General features: G+C 38.6%; 1 protein-coding gene across 8 annotated transcripts in view; it reads right to left on the reverse strand.

The window, feature by feature from the left end:
• poc1a (POC1 centriolar protein A) overlaps positions 1–18,900 on the reverse strand; it is a 521,349-nt gene that overhangs the window by 21,970 nt on the left and 480,479 nt on the right. For 5 of the 8 annotated variants that reach the window (XR_015501865.1, XR_015501864.1, XR_015501867.1 and 2 more), the window contains exons 1-3: positions 3,054–3,337; positions 2,681–2,765; positions 1,065–1,236 (exon numbers count right to left, since the gene is read on the reverse strand). The exons of 1 other annotated variant lie outside the window; for it this stretch is intronic. Coding sequence is in view for 2 of the 7 variants with exons in the window: in XM_087272093.1 (XP_087128219.1) it covers positions 1,065–1,236; positions 2,681–2,765; positions 3,054–3,068 (272 nt within the window). In the remaining 5 variants the exon portion in view is untranslated. 8 annotated transcript variants of the gene reach the window in all.

Raw genomic sequence — 18,900 nt, forward strand, 5'->3', positions numbered from 1 at the left:
AGGGGCAGACCCGGTACTAGTGAGGTGTACCTAATAAAGTGGCCGCTGAGTGTGTATATACATACACACACACACACACACACACACACACACAAGTCTCTGTGTTGATGATGATTAGACACGCGCACACACAAATACATACATACACACTCAAACAGAGACACGTGCACGCACACATACACGTATACACATACGCATACATACGCACAAACAAACACACACACACACACACACACTTGAGTCAGTGGAGTGCTGCTGGTGAGGCATGCTCCGGCTTTTAGACAACATGATTATCAGCTTTCTGAAGCAGTTATTTCTGTACACACACCCACATGCAGCATCTCAGAGGAAAGCCTTCAGAAGACTTCTCTGACTGCAGCTCACACACACCATCTGCAGCTCACACACATTGGGTTTATGAGGACTCTCTATAGACATAATGTATCTTATATAGTAAAAACCGCTTATCATAATCCCTCACAGCACAGATAATGAAAAGACCTCCTTAAGTAAGATAATGAAGCAGTTGTTACTAACACACACACACACACACACTCGGTTTGCTGTTCAATTCAGGGCTTTTGCTGCCATCTAGTGTCTCCTGGTGCTCTTAAAGGGGCAGTTCCCCCAAAATGTCATCTGTCATCATTCACTCACTCTTTACTTGTTTTAATCCTTTATGAGTTTCTTTCTTCTATTAAACACAAAAGAAGATGTTTTGAAGAATTTGAAAAACTCTAACAATTGACTTCCATTGTATTTGTTTTTGTCCTGCAATGGAGGTCAAGGGTTACAGTTTTTCAGCATTCTTCAAAACATCTTCTTTAGTACTGACATCATCAAACATGAATAAATGCTGTAATGTTTGTATTATTTATTGTTGATGTCAGTAATTGCATTAACTAGAGGAAGCTTACATCTTAAAGTCATCCTCCTTCATGCACTGCAACAGCAGGAATGAAGTCTACTCTACAGGTTGAACTCGGCAGTGTCTGTCTGATGAGTGCTTGAATGTGGTTGTGTTGAGTTTATTCCTGTATGTCATTCCTGAAGGTTTGACTCACACACTGGGCACCCAGAGGCGGACGGTCTTGTCTCTGGACGAGGAGGCCAGCAGATGAGCAGACGGAGAAAACTGTACACACGTCACCGCATCCTTGTGTCCAGTAAACCTGTAGGCCCTCGACTGAGGCTTCATGTTCCAGACCATCACACACGCATCCACCGAGCCCGAGGCTGAAACATGAGTGTAATTTTATTACAGTTGTTAATGTTATCATGAGTGTAATGTTATTACCGGTATTAATGTTATCATGAGTGTAATGTTACTACCTTTGTTAATGTTATCATGAGTGTAATGTTATTACCGTTGTGATTGCTTTCATGAGTGTAATGTTATTTTCACTGTTAATGTTATCATGAGTTTAATGGAATCACCGTTCTTAATCTTATCATGAGTGTAATGTTATTACTTTTGTTAATGTTATCATGAGTGTAATGTTATTACCGTTGTTAATGTTATCATGAGTGTAATGTTATTACCGTTGTTAATGTTATCATGAGTGTAATGTTATTACCGTTGTTAATGTTATCATGAGTGTAATGTTATTACCGTTGTTAATGTTATCATGAGTGTTATGTTATTACCGGTGTTAATGTTATCATGAGTGTAATGTTATTACTTTTGTTAATGTTATCATGAGTGTAATGTTATTACCGTTGTTAATGTTATCATGAGTGTTATGTTATTACCGGTGTTAATGTTAGCATGAGTGTATTGTTATTACTGTTGTTAATGTTATCATGAGTGTAATGTTATTACCGTTGTTAATGTTATCATGAGTGTATTGTTATTACTGTTGTTAATGTTATAATGAGTGTAATGTTATTACCGGCGTTAATGTTAGCATGAGTGTAATGTTATTACCGTTGTTAATGTTATCATGAGTGTATTGTTATTACCGGTGTTAATGTTATCATGAGTGTATTGTTATTACCGTTGTTAATGTTATCATGAGTGTTATGTTATTACCGGTGTTAATGTTATGAGTGTAATGTTATCACTGTTGTTGATGTTGTCATGAGTGTAATGTTATTACCGGTGTTAATGTTATCATGAGTGTATTGTTATTACTGTTGTTAATGTTATAATGAGTGTAATGTTATTGCCAGTATTAATGTTATCATGAGTGTATTGTTATTACCGGTGTTAATGTTATCATGAGTGTATTGTTATTACCGGTGTTAATGTTATCATGAGAGTTATGTTATTACCAGTGTTAATTTTATTATGAGTTTAATGTTATTAATGTTGTTAATGCTACTATGAGTGTAATGTTATTGCCAGTGTTAATGTTATTATCAGTGTTATGTTATTATTGTTGTACACGGTATCATAGTTTTTATCTGTTTATATGTTATTATTGGTGTAGATGGTATTATCAGTATAGCTGTTATTATGGTTATTATTGGTGTATGTTATTATTAGTGAATGTTATTATTGTGCATATGCTAGTATCGTGTATAGATTATCAATGAAGTATGTTATTGCCGTTATTATCCATATAGATGTTATTATCAGTGTTAATGTTATAATCATTGTAGATGTTATTATCTACCAGCTGTTATTATCTGTGCTATTGTTATTATTGGTGTAAATGTTATTATCTGTGTAAGTTACCGATCTGTTTGCCGCTGGGGCTGAAGTCCAGGCTGGTGATCGCATCTCTGTGGCCCTTAAAGTTGCGCTCGAGTGTCGGATCATCCTGAAACACACACACACACACACACAAAATGAGAAGCATGCACACATACACACACAGAGAGAGTACACACATACAACCACACAAATGAAGAGCACACACACACTCACACTGCCTACACTTACATGTCTTACACACACAATAACACACTTACTCATGCGCACACACACAAATAAAGAGGACACACTAACTCAACTCAAACACACACTAATTCATTCACACACTCACATACAAACAAATGAAACACACACACACACACACACACACACACACACACACACACACACACACCAGCGCAGAGCTCATGTTATTCTCTGATGATGAAGAACTGCAGCGTTGGTGAATGAATGAAACCGGATCTTCTGTTTGTTTACATCCGCTCTGCTGTGAGAGCTGCGGTCCTCCAGACGGTGAGATTCTCCAGTAACCCACGGGAGACACGCGGACGAAGATGTGCACAAATAAAGAGGATAAAGCCGGCTTCAGGGCTGTTAACCCGGAGATAATCGCTCACCGCGGGCTGGCGGTTGGTTAGCAACAGCGTTCAATTTACCCGCCGTGTTTGGCGCGTGCGCAGACGTCACTCACAGCGTCATGCGTCTTAAAGGAAACGCGCTCCCGTCATTAAAGGGACAGTTCACCCAAACATTCTCTAAGAAAGCCCTACAGACTTTATAACTTGGTGAATTCTACAATGTCTTCATTTGATTATTACATATGTACATTCTGTATACTTGAATTTAATCTATACTTACCCCCTGGCATGTACATTTTATACTATTAAAATGTTATTTAAAAAAATAAGTTCACCCAAAAATTAAACATTTACTCACTGTTTACTCTTCCTCAAGTGTTTCCAAGCCTTCATGAGTTTCTTTATTCTGTTGAACACAAAAGAAGGTATTTTGAAGAATGCTGAAAACCGGTAACCATTGAGGAAAAACAAATGCTATTGAAGTCAATGGTTACCTGATACTTTGTTTGTTTGTTTGAATCATTTGAGGAGAGTAAATGATGACATAATAATTTCTAGTGAACTATCCCTTAAATCTCTTACAATCAGAACTGCAAGTCATGATGAAGATTCAGTTCACAGAAGCGGAAAATCAATCAGTGATAAAGCAGACAGGACAGGCCGGTCCAGACAGCAGCGTTACACGGCAGGCCGGAGTAGCTATAATAACAAGACAAACACTGAAATATCTTCTATATTTAACAATATTACTAATATATATAAATTATTAAATGTATTAACAGTTAAGGAAGTTAAATAATATAAATAAATAAGTAAATATAATAACTAGTTTCTAATGAATCATCTCTAATGTCTCTTTAATAGTGTCTAACAATTAAGTACTGGTGATACAGCCAATATTTAATTATTACGAGTATCTTTTAAAAATGAACCAAAATAATAGGTAATATATAATATAAATTAGTGCTGTGCAATGATTAAATCTGAGTAATTGCATCCAAATGTGTGTATTATATATATATATATATATATATATATATATATATATATATATATATATATATATATATATATATATATATATATATTTATTTATCTATTATGCATGTCATAGGCACACATACAGAAAAAAAACTACATTGTTTACAGAGATATTCAAATTTATATTTAATTTGTATCATATGCAAATATATATGTTATATCTAAATATGAAATATATTATATGATATATGCATGTATGTGTGTATTTATATATACATAATAAATATACACAGCACACACACACATATATTATGTCAAAACACACTTTTATTTTGGATGTGATTATTTATTCATTTTCCTTTACTTTAGTCCCTTTATTAATCAGGGGTCGCCACAGTGCAATGAACCGCTAACTTATCCAGCATATGTTTAACTCAGCGGATGCCCTTCCAGCTGCAACCCATCACTGGGAAACACCAATACACTCTCATTCACACTCACACTCATACACTAGTGCCAGTGTAGTTGATCAGTTCCCCTATAGCACATGTGTTTGGACTGTGGGGGAAACCGGAGCACCCGGAGGAAACCCACGCCAACATGGGGAGAACATGCAAACTCCACACAGAAACACCAACTGACCCAGCCGAGACTCAAACCAGTGACCTTCTTGCTGTGAGGCCACAGTGCTACCTACTGAGCCACTGATTATATTCTAATAGTATATATATATTGAAATATCACATATCTAGAATCTGAAAACTGTACTGTTGTCTACAGAATGCGCAGTAAAGCTGATGAATAAGTGCTAGCACCTAAAGGAATAATAGTATTATCCTACAATAAGTGCTAGTAGCATGGAAATGGTTGCCAGCAGGGTTTTGGATTAAATGTGAAGTGTGCTTGACACTGGAGCAGCTCTGATGAACACAGGGCGGCAGTACAGCACTGATTTATCTTCTCATCATTTACAGAGTCTTTAATGTGTATCGCTTAAAAACAAAGTAAATGGGGGATTTATAATTGCTCAAAGAGGAAATACAGTGATTAGTCTTGCTCTGTTTTGGCATTAATCTCTTTATTTCTGTAGATTTCTGCTATATTTGTATTAGATCTTACACTAATACACACATATTTCCTTTAACCCAGTGTACTGGAAATATATACATCTCAGTGTGTCAGTTACATTATTTAGAGCAGGTTTTTTTTGTGTAATTCACAAACAGAAATAAAATCAAGCAATCGTTTAACCCTGACTTTAGATTCAGATGCCTCATTTGCATATTTAAACATGACTTCTGTTTTCAACATGTCAATATTCTGTTTTGCTGCACTTCAGGCTGGGTGCACACTAAAGACTGATACTATGATAGCTAAAACTGTATTATAAGTGATACAGATTAAAATAACACTGTTCTAAAACTCAGATGTCTTCAGGGCTAGAATGTAAGGAATGTGACCTTTGACCTCACCTGCGCTCACACCTGACCTCTGTCGTCATCTGTTTACCTGCTGAGTCATCCTGAAAAGCTGGTTTGATTATGACGCGAGTTTGTGTTCATGTCACACCAGCCCACACTCCTCAACTCGCTCTGGACATGAGAGGATTTCACTCCACATGTGACTTAAAAAGCTCCATTTACTGAGCTGCAGACTGACCTTTACATGCTTTATTAGACATGGCGGCTAGCTTCAGTCATCAAGCGCACATGACCAAACACTATCTTACAGTAAACACTGTAGTGTTGATGAACCATACTATACTAAAGCACTTGAGTTAAGCTGCTGTGGTGATTCTACAGTTGCTATGGTAACACAACAACTACAGTAATTGATCTGCTGTGGTGATTCTACAGTTGCTATAGTAACACAACTACAGTAATTGATCTGCTGTGGTGATTCTACCGTTGCTATGGTAACAACAACTACAGTAATTTACCTGTTGTGGTGATTCTACAGTTGCTATGGTAACACAACAACTACAGTAATATAAACAAATGAGCCAGTACTGTAGTTGTCTCCAGCTATAGGGTATATTATTCTGCTTTACACCACAGTTTACTGTAGTAAAAAGTAAAGTACACTACAGTGTTTATTACAGGTTTTTGCACTACAGTAAATACTACAGTGTGATGGAGCTGGAGCAACACTCCTGTATGCTGGACTGTTGTAAATACCATAATATATACTGCAGCACAATGCACTTTACTATAGTATGGTTCAAACACACTGCAGTATTCACTACTGTAGCTCTTTTACCTGTGGGTGATTCAGCACATTTGACTGTTCGTTAGGTGTGATTTTAATATCAGCCAGCAGGTGTCAGGAGGGATGATCATCTTCTAGAAGAGTCTGCAGGGAACATCGACTCAAGTGCACACTAACTACCAGAGGTGCCCAGACTCGCTCCTGGAGGGCTGGTCTCCTGCATGTTTTGGTTCCAACCCCAATTAAACACACCGAAGCAGCTAAAAAAGCTCTTTCCATGTATACCGTCAGGCAGGTGTCTTGGAGGAAATTAGAGCTATGTTATGCAGGACACCGGCCCTCCAGGAATGAGTTTGACACCATTGAGACACTCCCCATAAGATGAATGCAGTAGTGTTGTAAAGTGAGCTACTATAGAACATGTAGTACACTCCATATAGTGAACACTGTAGTGTTTTTGATCCTGACTATAGTACAGTTCTTGCTGCTGTTTTGTTTTCGTGTGGTTTATGTTGGTTTCTGTGGACAGAAATGAAATCTTTTTCTGCTTCCTTATTCATTGAAAACAACTATTATTATCTGATAGGGAAGTGACTAATATTAATAATAGCGTGTGCTTGTTTCCTGGAGTGTTAATAAATGACCAGCAGTTAATGAAGCCCTTTACATCGCTGAGTGAGTTTACAGTCAGAATAAACATCTACAGTCAGGAGAACCGAGCAGACGTGGCCTCCAGCTGGCCTTGAACTCCCTCACAGAGGGTTAATATAATATGGGCTTAACGTTTGACCTGACTGGCTCTCCGTGTTGTTTAATCGATCACAGATAACAGCACGAGGGAAAAGGTGAGATTACAGTGTGATAAAGGTCAGAGAACTTTCCAGAAGGACACGCACACTCATTTTACTGCATTATTACTTTCATTATATCATCTGAGAAAGTTTGTGTATTGATTCCCATCAGACTCACGTCAAAATATACACATTTACAGTAGTACAGTGCATTTTACTTTATATGTTATAAAAATAGGTTGTTTTAATCCAATGTTGGGTCAAATATGGACAAATCCAGCAAAAGCATTTACCCAAACTTTGATATAAGAGCCGTAATTTCTTCGTTTTATTTATGATAAATTAAAAATAATGTGAAAAGCAAAACTTGAAAATATTTTACTAATAGTAATTAAATTTTTAATATAGAGTATATGCTGATGTCACTTCCGGGAAGGAAGAAGTTGTGTCATGAAGATAAAAGCAAAACAGTTTTTTGACCGTGTAATATAGTTCAGTTAAGTTATTAAACATTTTCCAAACGACATCACTCGACTGTCTTATGTTACTCACGTTCAAATCCTGCTAATTCAAAGAAAGAAACAAGACAAGAAGAGATGGATTGATGGCATAAACATTTGAGTTTGTCAATATTTCACCCAACATTGAGTCACAACAACCTAACGCAAACAAAATACACAATCGTTTATTTAAGATTAAACAAAGCCTTTTATAAAATGGTGAAGTATAAAATGGAGTATGTCTTAACAGTAATATTGAAATAAATTTAAAATCCACACATCAAACATTTCCATTGTTCATATTTAGTCTTTATTTTTATATATATACACACACACACACACACACACACACACACACATTCAAAAGGAAAAAGATGACCAAAAACACTGAATACAGTAGTAAACACTATAGTGTTTTTGACCTGTAATATAGTAAAGTGCATTATACTGTATATATATAATAGTATCTACAGCTCTTTGCTAATGAATGCTCCAGTATACAGTAGTATTAACTCTATGGTGAACTGATCAACAGTAATAAACATTCACAGCATTTTTGCAATGTTTGGAAACATCTGTAGCATATCTGACATATTTCATATTTTAGGAATCATCAACTTGTACGTCATATATATGATTCGAACATGTTTCCATATATCAGATTTCAATATGAGAATCACCTTTGTAACTCATTTACATGCTAAAACAATCATAATGCTCAACATTTCATACAATCCCATCATGTAGAATGATCAGTGCATTGCCGGCCAGCGACTAGCGTCTGAATGCATGAAGAGCATTAAACAGACGGCAGAGGGTGTAATGTCAGGATGAATCTGTGTGTGCTTCTAGAACCAACACAGGTTTCCCGCAGGGATCATGTCTTATCTCTGCTGCATTGTTTCATATCTGCTCCTGTATGACTGCCAGAACACATGAGGGAACAATTACAGTCACCACACACACAAACACACACACCCTTGTGCCTCTGTCGCCTGACTTACAGGAACACTGGCCTCTTTATTCAGTAAAACCAGACTCAATGAAGCAGAGTGTGACATGACATTATGAAGCGGTCATTGTACACATTACTCAGCTTTGAACATCTGATAGAGCTGTTGTTCTCAGTCATCATGTAGTCTTGAGTGTCAGATGTGTGGTGTGTTTCAGTGAGGTGTACTGTGAATACTGCAGTCCTGCAGGTGTCGTTTAATGCTAAACTAAGATTAAATGGAAATCACGTCCTGTAGATGTTTATGATGTGTGTGATGGAGTGAGGATGTAGTGATGGACTCTGAGGTAAAGTGAAGTGACGCAAGTATTGAGAAGTACATGCTGCTGACTGAGAGCGTGCTGAATGAGCTGACGTCAGTCTCTCAGGTCTGAGTTTTTGAAGAGCTCCAGCTTTTGTTTCTCTCAGCCGTTATGTAAGCGTATCAGCAGAGTTTAAGAGGCTCTGAACACTGCTCTCTTTTGTTTGACTCTTAAAGAAAGGAAAAGAGTTTCCAGAGTGTTCGTGACAAAACACTGTTGAGCAGGAGCAGAGCTGAGAGACGCCCAATCCCACAGCTGAAAACACTGCAGAGCCCTGTGTGTGAAGCACTGAGCACACTCTACATCAGCACACACACGCACGCACGCACACACACAGACAAGTTTATTCATAATTAACCTTATTTATAGAACATTGTATCCTACAAATGCTTTTGTTGGCATTATTTTCTTGAGTAGTAGGCTACAATCCTGTCTTTGACACATCTACATTGTAAAAGTGCTACAGAAATAAATCAGAATTAAATATAATTAAAGCTCTAAATCCACTGTGTGCAGTTTGATGATGTATCTTGTAACCTGCGCTGATCTCCCTGTACATCCCGCGGCGGAGAACATTCCAGTCCAGCACACTTTGTTATCTCGACATAAAGTAAAGTCTCAGCACAAGGTGTTCTCTTTAAACATCACATTAATGTTTATTAAAATCAACAATAACCCAAAAAATAAGTCTGCTTCAGTCAATGCTAACCGTCTGAGTTCAGTTCTGATGATGGTGAATTAATGTAAACTTCAGCTGGACAAACTATAATAATACTAACACTACTACTACTACTACTACTACTAATAATAATAATAACTAGAGCTCATGAACAGTAATAACAGTAGAGTGGTGTAAGTCATACTGCTGCTTCTGCCACTCATGGTTTGTCTATACCCTGCAGGCACAGGACGTCAACATGACGTTATATTGACGTTGTACTCCAGCATCGTGGGGATGTTGGATTTTGTTTGGAAAATATAATAGAGTTGACGTCAAAACCCAATGTCAGACCGACATCACTGTCCAATGTCCAACCTAAAATCAACCAAATATCAATGTCTAGATATGTTCCACCATGACGTTGTGTGGACGTTATCACCATGACGTCTATCAGATGTTGTCTTTTGGTCACTTTCCAACACAACCTATAATCTACCAAATATCAACATAATTTGAGGTCATTTATAAAACATCGTCCTTAGATCTTGACTAGATATTGAATTTTGATCACCTGACATCATGACCAAAATCTAACCTAATGTTAATGATGTTGTGTGTCTGCTGTATATGCGGGATCTTAAATTGAAGATCTGAGGTGAACTATATCTGGGTTAACTTTAAATCTCACATCAAATTCTGAAGCACATAAAAACAACAGTGTTTTTCATCAGCTGCGGGCGGCGGTGTGTCAGATGCAGTCAGGACGTGATGTGAAAAGAGTTTGACTGATTTCAGAAACAATCCTGTGATAATTAAAAGACAAATCAAATGCTCAAACTGTGAAGCTGCGGTCATGCTAGAGTTTGAGCTGGAGAAATTCTGCAGTATGGTGCTGTAAAAAGGGGCGGGATTAAACATGATGATTAGACATCAATGGAAGCGTGTGATTGGTCCATATTTAAAATTTCAGTCCAGAGAGATCATGTTTTGATCATAAGTTGATCTAACGCAGTCAAGTGATGCGATGTCACAGGTCAGAGTTCATCAAGCTTGAACTGTGAAAACGTGATGCACAAACTTGTGTTTCCGGTCTGACACAGTCGTGTGCTTATGGATGCAAGTCTAAGCAAAGAAAAGTCCAGTAAATACAAATAAAGGAACCAGTTTCTGATTACACACACACAGCTGGACTGATTACTAGGACTAATAAGACGCCTCGTTCACACACTCTTTGCTGAGTCCTGTGTGAAGCATTACAGCATGGTTTTCCCTCATCCTGCCGTGTTTAGATTCTTGTCTTGTTTACTATTATTGCTGTTTTATCTCCTGTCCTGTTTCTAATTCAGTCTAATACATGTTTTGGTAACGTTTCTCTCTCTCTTAGTTTGTTTTCTTTAATTAAACGTGTCTGTTTGTTCTGATAATGTATTATTGATTAGTGTCAGCTTCCAAAAGAGTTTTATTTGCTCACTCAGCTGTGAGTTCACCTTCACCACTCTCCTTCTTCAGCTTGTCTGGATGCAGAACTGAGTGGCATGTGGCATGAGCACTGAGCTGTGATTGTGTGTGTGTGTGTGTGTTAAGGTCAGTGTGTGTTTGAATGTGTTTGGCGTGATTGTGTCTAGGTCAGTGTGTGTGTGTGTGTGTGTGCTGCTCCTTCCTGGAGTGTACGTGACACTTGTAGAGTGTGAGGCGGGTCACATGATCACATACCAGACCCCAAAACATACACTTTAATGAGCTCTGCCACACACACACACACACACACACACACACACACACACACACACACACACACACACACACACACACACACACACACACACACACACACACACACACACACTGCCAACATTCCAGTGCTTTACCTGTCTCTGTGTGGAGCTGCATGAAAGCTTCCTCCATCAGAGGCTCATTGTTGGGTGATCAGGTGTGTGTGTGTGTCAGCAGAGGATCAGAGGACAGTCTGTCTTTGAAGTAAATGAGTTTCTCCACAGATGGTCGGGTGTGTTTGACACCTGCAATACATATGAAAAATACATATTGCTAAAATGGACCGTTATATGTATTTATATACATATATATATAGAGTGCTAAAATAGAGCGCAAAAGGTAAAGCATGGTAAACGCCATGTTTGCATCGATTAAAAAATAATAATAATAATTAATTAAAAATTTGATGTTATATGCAAAATAAACACTGGAAAATGTCTTCGATAGGCTATAAATGGTAATGTATTAGCTGTCTACCACTATTAAGTAGGCTAATATGCAAAGATGTGCAATTCAAAAATACTAATCCCTAGTAGCAGAGAATTCTGGCCCAGATTTGGTATAAAGCTGGTACAGCAGGCAGTCATCCAGCACTGGCATGCAACATATGGTTTGGCAGAGTGTCTTTAAAGCGGCACACCAGATTTGGGCCAGATGTAAAACGTAGTATTTGGCCCAGATTATAACAATGTATTGTGGCCCAGGTGAGTTTGGCCAGTCTTGACCCACACTTAAAAAACATTAACATCATTTTTGAGTAAAGAAAAAAAAATTCTACCAATCAGGTCACATCAAGCACAGCCACAGTGAGCCTAAAGCGCAACGCTTCATGGGTTTATCAATGTCATTGCAATCATGACACTCAAACCTATCTGGCCCAGTTATGAGTTATTAACCTGGCTGAGACTTGGCCCAGATATGATCTGTGTTTGGTTCTTGTCTGGAAGCCAGATTTGGTCCAGTCATGTACCGTAATTCACTGCGGCATGTGGGCCAAGCAAAACCTGATTGTGTGGGTCAGATCTGGGCCAGGCTGGGTATAGGCTCTGGTGCATTAAATAATAATTCATAATAATAAATAATAATATTAAGATGTTTTTTTAAATCACAAAATATAGAAAATGGCATCGAATGCTGATATTTTTGTGCAGTCGGACACTCCAGCATCATGACTACACTAGTTACAGTCACGGTCAAGATTATTCAGTGCATTAAAGGCAATATGGAGGATTCTGCTGCAGGTATAGGAGACATTTCACAAGTTACAACTCTTTAAAACAGCCATTGTTTCTTTGAATTATCAGTCAGCATCAGTCTCCTGCTGTACTGTGTGTTTCCTCAATAGATGTGGGTAATACCCAGAGATGGGCTTTCCCGGAGTGACCCGTCTCTTGAGTTGTCATCACTGTGTTCTCCTGATGTGTGTGTTCTCGTCAGTGATGTGCTGTAGGGTTTAATGTAAAGCTGTGTGTGTGTGTGTGTGTGTGTGTCATCATGATGCTGTGTGTGGTCGAGCAGCTTCTTTATAATCGTATACTTGATGTAGGAGAATATGCTGACGCTGATCATGTTCATCATCTGAGCTTCTCATACACACATGATCAGGGCTGTGTGTTGGTCTGTGTAAGCATGTTGTGTAGATGAACACTGATCTACAAACACTATCAATGATCAACATGTAGACGTCCTACTGTATTTTGACAGTAAAGCCTGGAGAGTAGCTGAGGTTGTGTAGAGCTGAAGTTGTGTAGAGCTGAAGTTGTGTAGAGCTGAAGTTGTGTAGAGCTGAGGTTGTGTAGAGCTGAGGTTGTGTAGAGCTGAAGTTGTTTAGAGCTGAGGTTGTGTAGAGCTGAGGTTGTGTAGAGCTGAAGTTGTGTGTTGTGTGTCCTGAATAATGCAGCAGGTCGGAGCTCTCGTTCATTACCGCTGCCTTCAGTCAAAGCTGTGTCACGCTCTGACAGTGCGTCTGCCTTGACCTGTGATGCTCCATGTGGTGAGTGGTGAGTGTGTGTGTGTGTGTGTGTGTGTGTGTGTGTGTGTTTGTAGTCTTGTTTTCTTCATTGTCTGAAGAGTGTCTGTTTCTGACAGATCAAGACCATCTGAATATCACACACACACCCTGATCTGACACATGCAATAACACACACACACACACACACACACACACACACACACACACACACACACACACACACACAGGCAGTTTCAGGATGTCGTCAGTGTGTCGGTCATATGCTGCTCTCAGAATGAGGAACTGTGGTGTTTTATTTCTGCATCACTCTTAAACTCTGCAGTTCCACAAACACTTCTGTGTGTGTGTGTGTGTGTGTGTGTGTGTGTGTGTGTGTGCTGATCAGTGAAGTGAGCCTCGTCATTGTCTGTAGTGGACGTCTCTGGTCAGTGTGGGAAACTCTTTCATTAGCAGAAGTAGATGTGTGAAGCTGAAGCTGGTGAGGTGTGTCTTCATCACTGCAGTTACACACTCACTCACACATTCACACACTCACTCACAGATAAACACTGCCAAATATATGAGAGAGACTCAAAACTAAAGCAGACCACTGATGCGTCACAAAATCAGCCACTGGAGAAACACAAACTAAAACTGAACTATTAAACAAATGAAAATAAAGAGCAGTGTGAACCTGCACTGCAATGAAACCTCTTTCCTACTCAGTGTGTGAGTGTGTGTGTCTTGTTTCCAGTCCAAATATCTACAATTTAACAAATCAAGCAGCATTTTCTAGACCAGCAGAAAATATAGTCTCTGTGTTCAGCAAAAATGAGTCAGAATGAAGAGTTTTACTGTAACACAAGCTGTGTGTGTGTGTGTGTGTGTGTGTGTGTGTGTGTATGTGTGTGTGTGTGTATGGGTGTTTCCCAGTACTGGGTTGCAGTAGGAAGTGGGCATCTGTTGTGTAAAACATATGCTGGAATAGTTGTCAGTTCATTCCGCTGTGGTGAGCCCTGATTAATAAAGGGACTAAGGCAAAGGAAAATAAATGGATGAATATTAAAGTATACTATACTTTACTGCAGTAAATATTGAAGTGTACCGTGGTATTTTTGTGTCTAACAGACTCAGTCATTCGTCAGTGGATAAACCCCCTATAAAGCTTGTTGATCTTCACGGAATGAGGAAAGGCAGCAAAAAAACACAGATAACCCCCGTGTCCATCATCAGGCCAATAATGAAGCATTCCAGTCCACTAGAGGAGCTCACAACCAGCTGGAGGAGCACGTGTACATCTGCCAACACACGTGACCAATACTACAGTCACTTACAGTCACTTAAACACTGCACTGCTGCGGAGCCATGCTACATTACATTCCACAGTCACTATGGTAACAACAACTACAGTAATTGATCTGCTGTGGGGATTCTACAGTTGCTATGGTAACACAACAACTACAGTAATTGATCTGTTGTGTTGATTTTACCGTTGCTATGGTAACACAACAACTACAGTGATTGATCTGTTGTGGTGATTCTACAGTTGCTATGGTAACACAACAACTACAGTGATTGATCTGTTGTGGTGATTCTACAGTTGCTATGGTAACACAACAACTACAGTGATTGATCTGTTGTGGTGATTCTACAGTTGCTATGGTAACACAACAACTACAGTGATTGATCTGTTGTGGGGATTCTACAGTTGCTATGGTAACACAACAACTACAGTGATTGATCTGTTGTGGGGATTCTACAGTTGCTATGGTAACACAACAACTACAGTAACTGATCTGTTGTGGGGATTCTACAGTTGCTATGGTAACACAACAACTACAGTGATTGATCTGCTGTGGGGATTCTACAGTTGCTATGGTAACACAACAACTACAGTGATTGATCTGTTGTGGGGATTCTACAGTTGCTATGGTAACACAACAACTACAGTGATTGATCTGTTGTGGGGATTCTACAGTTGCTATGGTAACACAACAACTACAGTAACTGATCTGTTGTGGGGATTCTACAGTTGCTATGGTAACACAACAACTACAGTGATTGATCTGCTGTGGGGATTCTACAGTTGCTATGGTAACACAACATTCACAGTAATGTAAACAAATGATCCAGTACTGTAGTTTTCTCCAGCTATAGGGTACAGTATATTATACTACACTCAGTTTACTGTATTTTTACAATTAACTGTAGTAAAAACTTGCGTACACTACTACATTATGTATTACAGGTGATTAATTATTAGTTAATCATGTTTAAAATAATGTTTGCGCAGGAACTGGAGGTTCAGTGTGAGAGCAAATGACCATTTTTAATGTTGGTTTTGTCTAATAATGAAACATGTGTGTGTGTGTGTGTGTGTGTGTGTGTGTGTGTGTGTGTGTGTGTGTGTGTGTGTGTGATGAATGAGTTGTTTTGATTAATGTAGTGATAGATGTGCTGTAAACTGGGTTAAGACTGAATAACTCTGAACATAAAACCATCAGACGAGCTCAGGGTTACACAAACACACACCAGCGGCCCATTTAACCAGACAGCAGCTCAATCTGTCACGTAACAGTGTGTGTGTGTGTTTGACCGGCTGTGTTCTCCTCCCCGACCTCATGCTGAAGGCCTTCTGCAATGTCTTTCTAGGAAAGCTGGTTTGACGGCCGCTCTCAAGCATATCGAGAAGTGTTGAGGACATCAGGCGACTCTCAGCAGCAGCAGCGCACGCACACACACACACACACACACACACACACACACACACACACACACACACACACACACACACACACACACACACACACACACACACACACACACACAGCATTAGTTCACCTTCACCATCAGCATGATCATCCACTCACCCGTGTGTCCTCCAGCATCTTCAGTGGAAAAGAAATACAGCTTTCTGAAGGTCTGCAGTGGGCTGAGCTTCCAAACTACAGTTTCAGAGTATGAGAATCTGACATGAACAGTCCGGTTCATTTAACTTAATTTAAGGTTCATTTGCCATTGTTATTCTCTCCAACAGCAGGAGGGCAGCTTCAGTAGGCTGGCAGCTGTATAATAACAGTGGCGACTATCTTGGTAAACATGTTGCTTGATGACATCATTGAGCCAAAATGGCTGACAGTGAGAACCATGTGCTAGAGCAGGGGTGGACAACCCTGTTGCTGGAGATCTCCCTTCCTGTGGATTTCAGTTGTAACCCATGTCAAACACACCTGCCTGTAATTATGCAGTGCTGTTCAGATCCTAGTTCATCAGTCCAGGGGCCTGTTTCAGTAAGGAGGTTCAAACAACTCAGAGTTTAAACTTGAACTCTGAGTTGATTTACCGAGAGATTAAAAACTCTGAATTTTCGGTTTCAGAACAGCTGATCTGAGTTGGGTCAATCAACTTCGAGTAGACCAACTCAGAGTTAAGCGCGCACACCGTGACTTTAAAAAGGCATTATCAATGGAGCGCAGACTTTACGAGTGACTATGGCAATATCTTATAAAAGAGATCACCATTTCTTTCTCCAGCTGAAATTGATGTTCTCATGCAAAGTTATAGCAAATTTGAGCATATATATTTGAAAAGAAGCAACCATCAGTGAAGAAGAGACAGTTAGCGCGGGAAAACAGCTGCTCAAGTTAATGCCTAATTTCACTTTTTAAGTAGTTAAATATTTAAGTATAATAAAATAAGTAATGTAATTTGTGACGTTTATTATTTTTTTTCTAAACTTTTTTATACATTTATTAGTTTTAAATGATTTAACAGTGCACTTGTGTGTCTGCCTTTTTTATTGATCAAGTGATAGAGGTTAATATAACATTTAGAGGGTAAGCAGTGCTAAAAATCATTTTAGAAAGAATAATAATCCCATTAATCTAGTTACATGCATGTCGTAGGTGAATTTAATTTAATTATTTATTAAAAAAGGATAAGCCATTCTCGTACAGTTCTTCTGTGTGTGACTAAAATGTAGGCAATAGCTATGTTTCCATCCAAATCTATTACATAAATGTATGTCCAAAACTGGAATATTGCTTAAAAGATGCGAATAAAATTCCATCCAACGAGTCAAAGAGAAAAAAATCGTCACTTCCTGATTAAACTGGCACCAAATATCAACAGTAAAAACAGAATTTACTGCGGTAGAAGAAGCTGCGCCAATTAATTCTTTATTTAGCCTAATTAATGTACTTGCGCCTCAATGTCAGAAGACAAAGCTGAAACACAATGAACACATGGGGGCGTCTGAAGCCATGAGACGCGGAGACTCTTGACACGCACCAGACGCTCGGAGGTAATTAATAATATACACTAATACTGAAACAGTTAAGGCATTTTAAAATGACTAAAACAATATTTTTTTGACATGCTACAGTGTGCTCAGCCTGCTGGTTTGCTCATTTACACACATTTTCATTATCATATGATCATGATCTTTTTTTAATGTACATACTGTAATTTGTTCAGTAAAAGTGTTTCCATCGTAGTTTATGCGCACATTTTCTATCGAATAAAAGTTTATCCTACTCAGTTATGCGCGTTTTTTATGCATATTTTAAAAAGTTATGTGCATCATGACGTTTCTATCAATCGTTTTTATGCACGTATCCAAAATAAGCATAAAAATAGGTGGGTGGAAACGCAAGGCTATGGCGAGAAATACCGCTTCATCTTTAAAAAAGGGGAGGAGACCGACAGAAACTCTGAGTTTAGAGAATAAAACCTGCTTCTGACCAGGTTAGATTCACAGAGTAAGTTACCACAGTAACTGACTCTGAGTTAAAGTTACCTTTCTTTCAGAAACAGGCTTGACTTACCCTGCTTTCTCGAGTTTAACAAACCTGCCATTTTGAAACGGAAAACCCAGAGTTTCTCTCATTTCAGGGTTAAAATACTCTGAGTTTTCAGTTAACCTCCTTTCTGAAACAGGCCCCAGGTGTGTTTGATCAGGGAAGGAGCTGAACTCTGCAGGAAGGCTAGCAGGGTTGAGCAGGCCTGTGCTAGATGATTCCAGCATATCTGCACGAACCTTCTATACAAGAACAATGACTGAGGTGAAAATAAATAAATAATGTAAGGTGAAGCACTGAGTGTGATTTAAAGTTTCTGTATTTTTGTGATTCTCTAGTGTTTTGGGTGTATTTGGGGTGGCGGATTACATTATGGGATGTTGATCTCTGCTCTGTCCACTTCTGATGTTAAAAATTCAACTCTACAGTTTAACAAAGGAACTTTAGTGAAATAATATTATGTATAATTAATAATATGTAGAGAGATAAGTGTGTAGAATAAGAGTAAGTGTGCTGCAGTTTATTACAGGGTTTCTGTAGAGTAATATACAACACCAACACACACAATACAGCACTGCACACTATTACACATGCGCAGAACACACACACTTAACACACTTCAGCTGCTGCTGTTATTTATATGATGTGTTTTGCTATTATATTGTAATGTTGTTAATAAATAAGC

This window comes from Danio rerio, chromosome 11, assembly GCF_052040795.2.
Source record: "Danio rerio strain M-AB ecotype USA chromosome 11, GRCz13ab, whole genome shotgun sequence".
Lineage (NCBI taxonomy): Eukaryota > Metazoa > Chordata > Actinopteri > Cypriniformes > Danionidae > Danio > Danio rerio.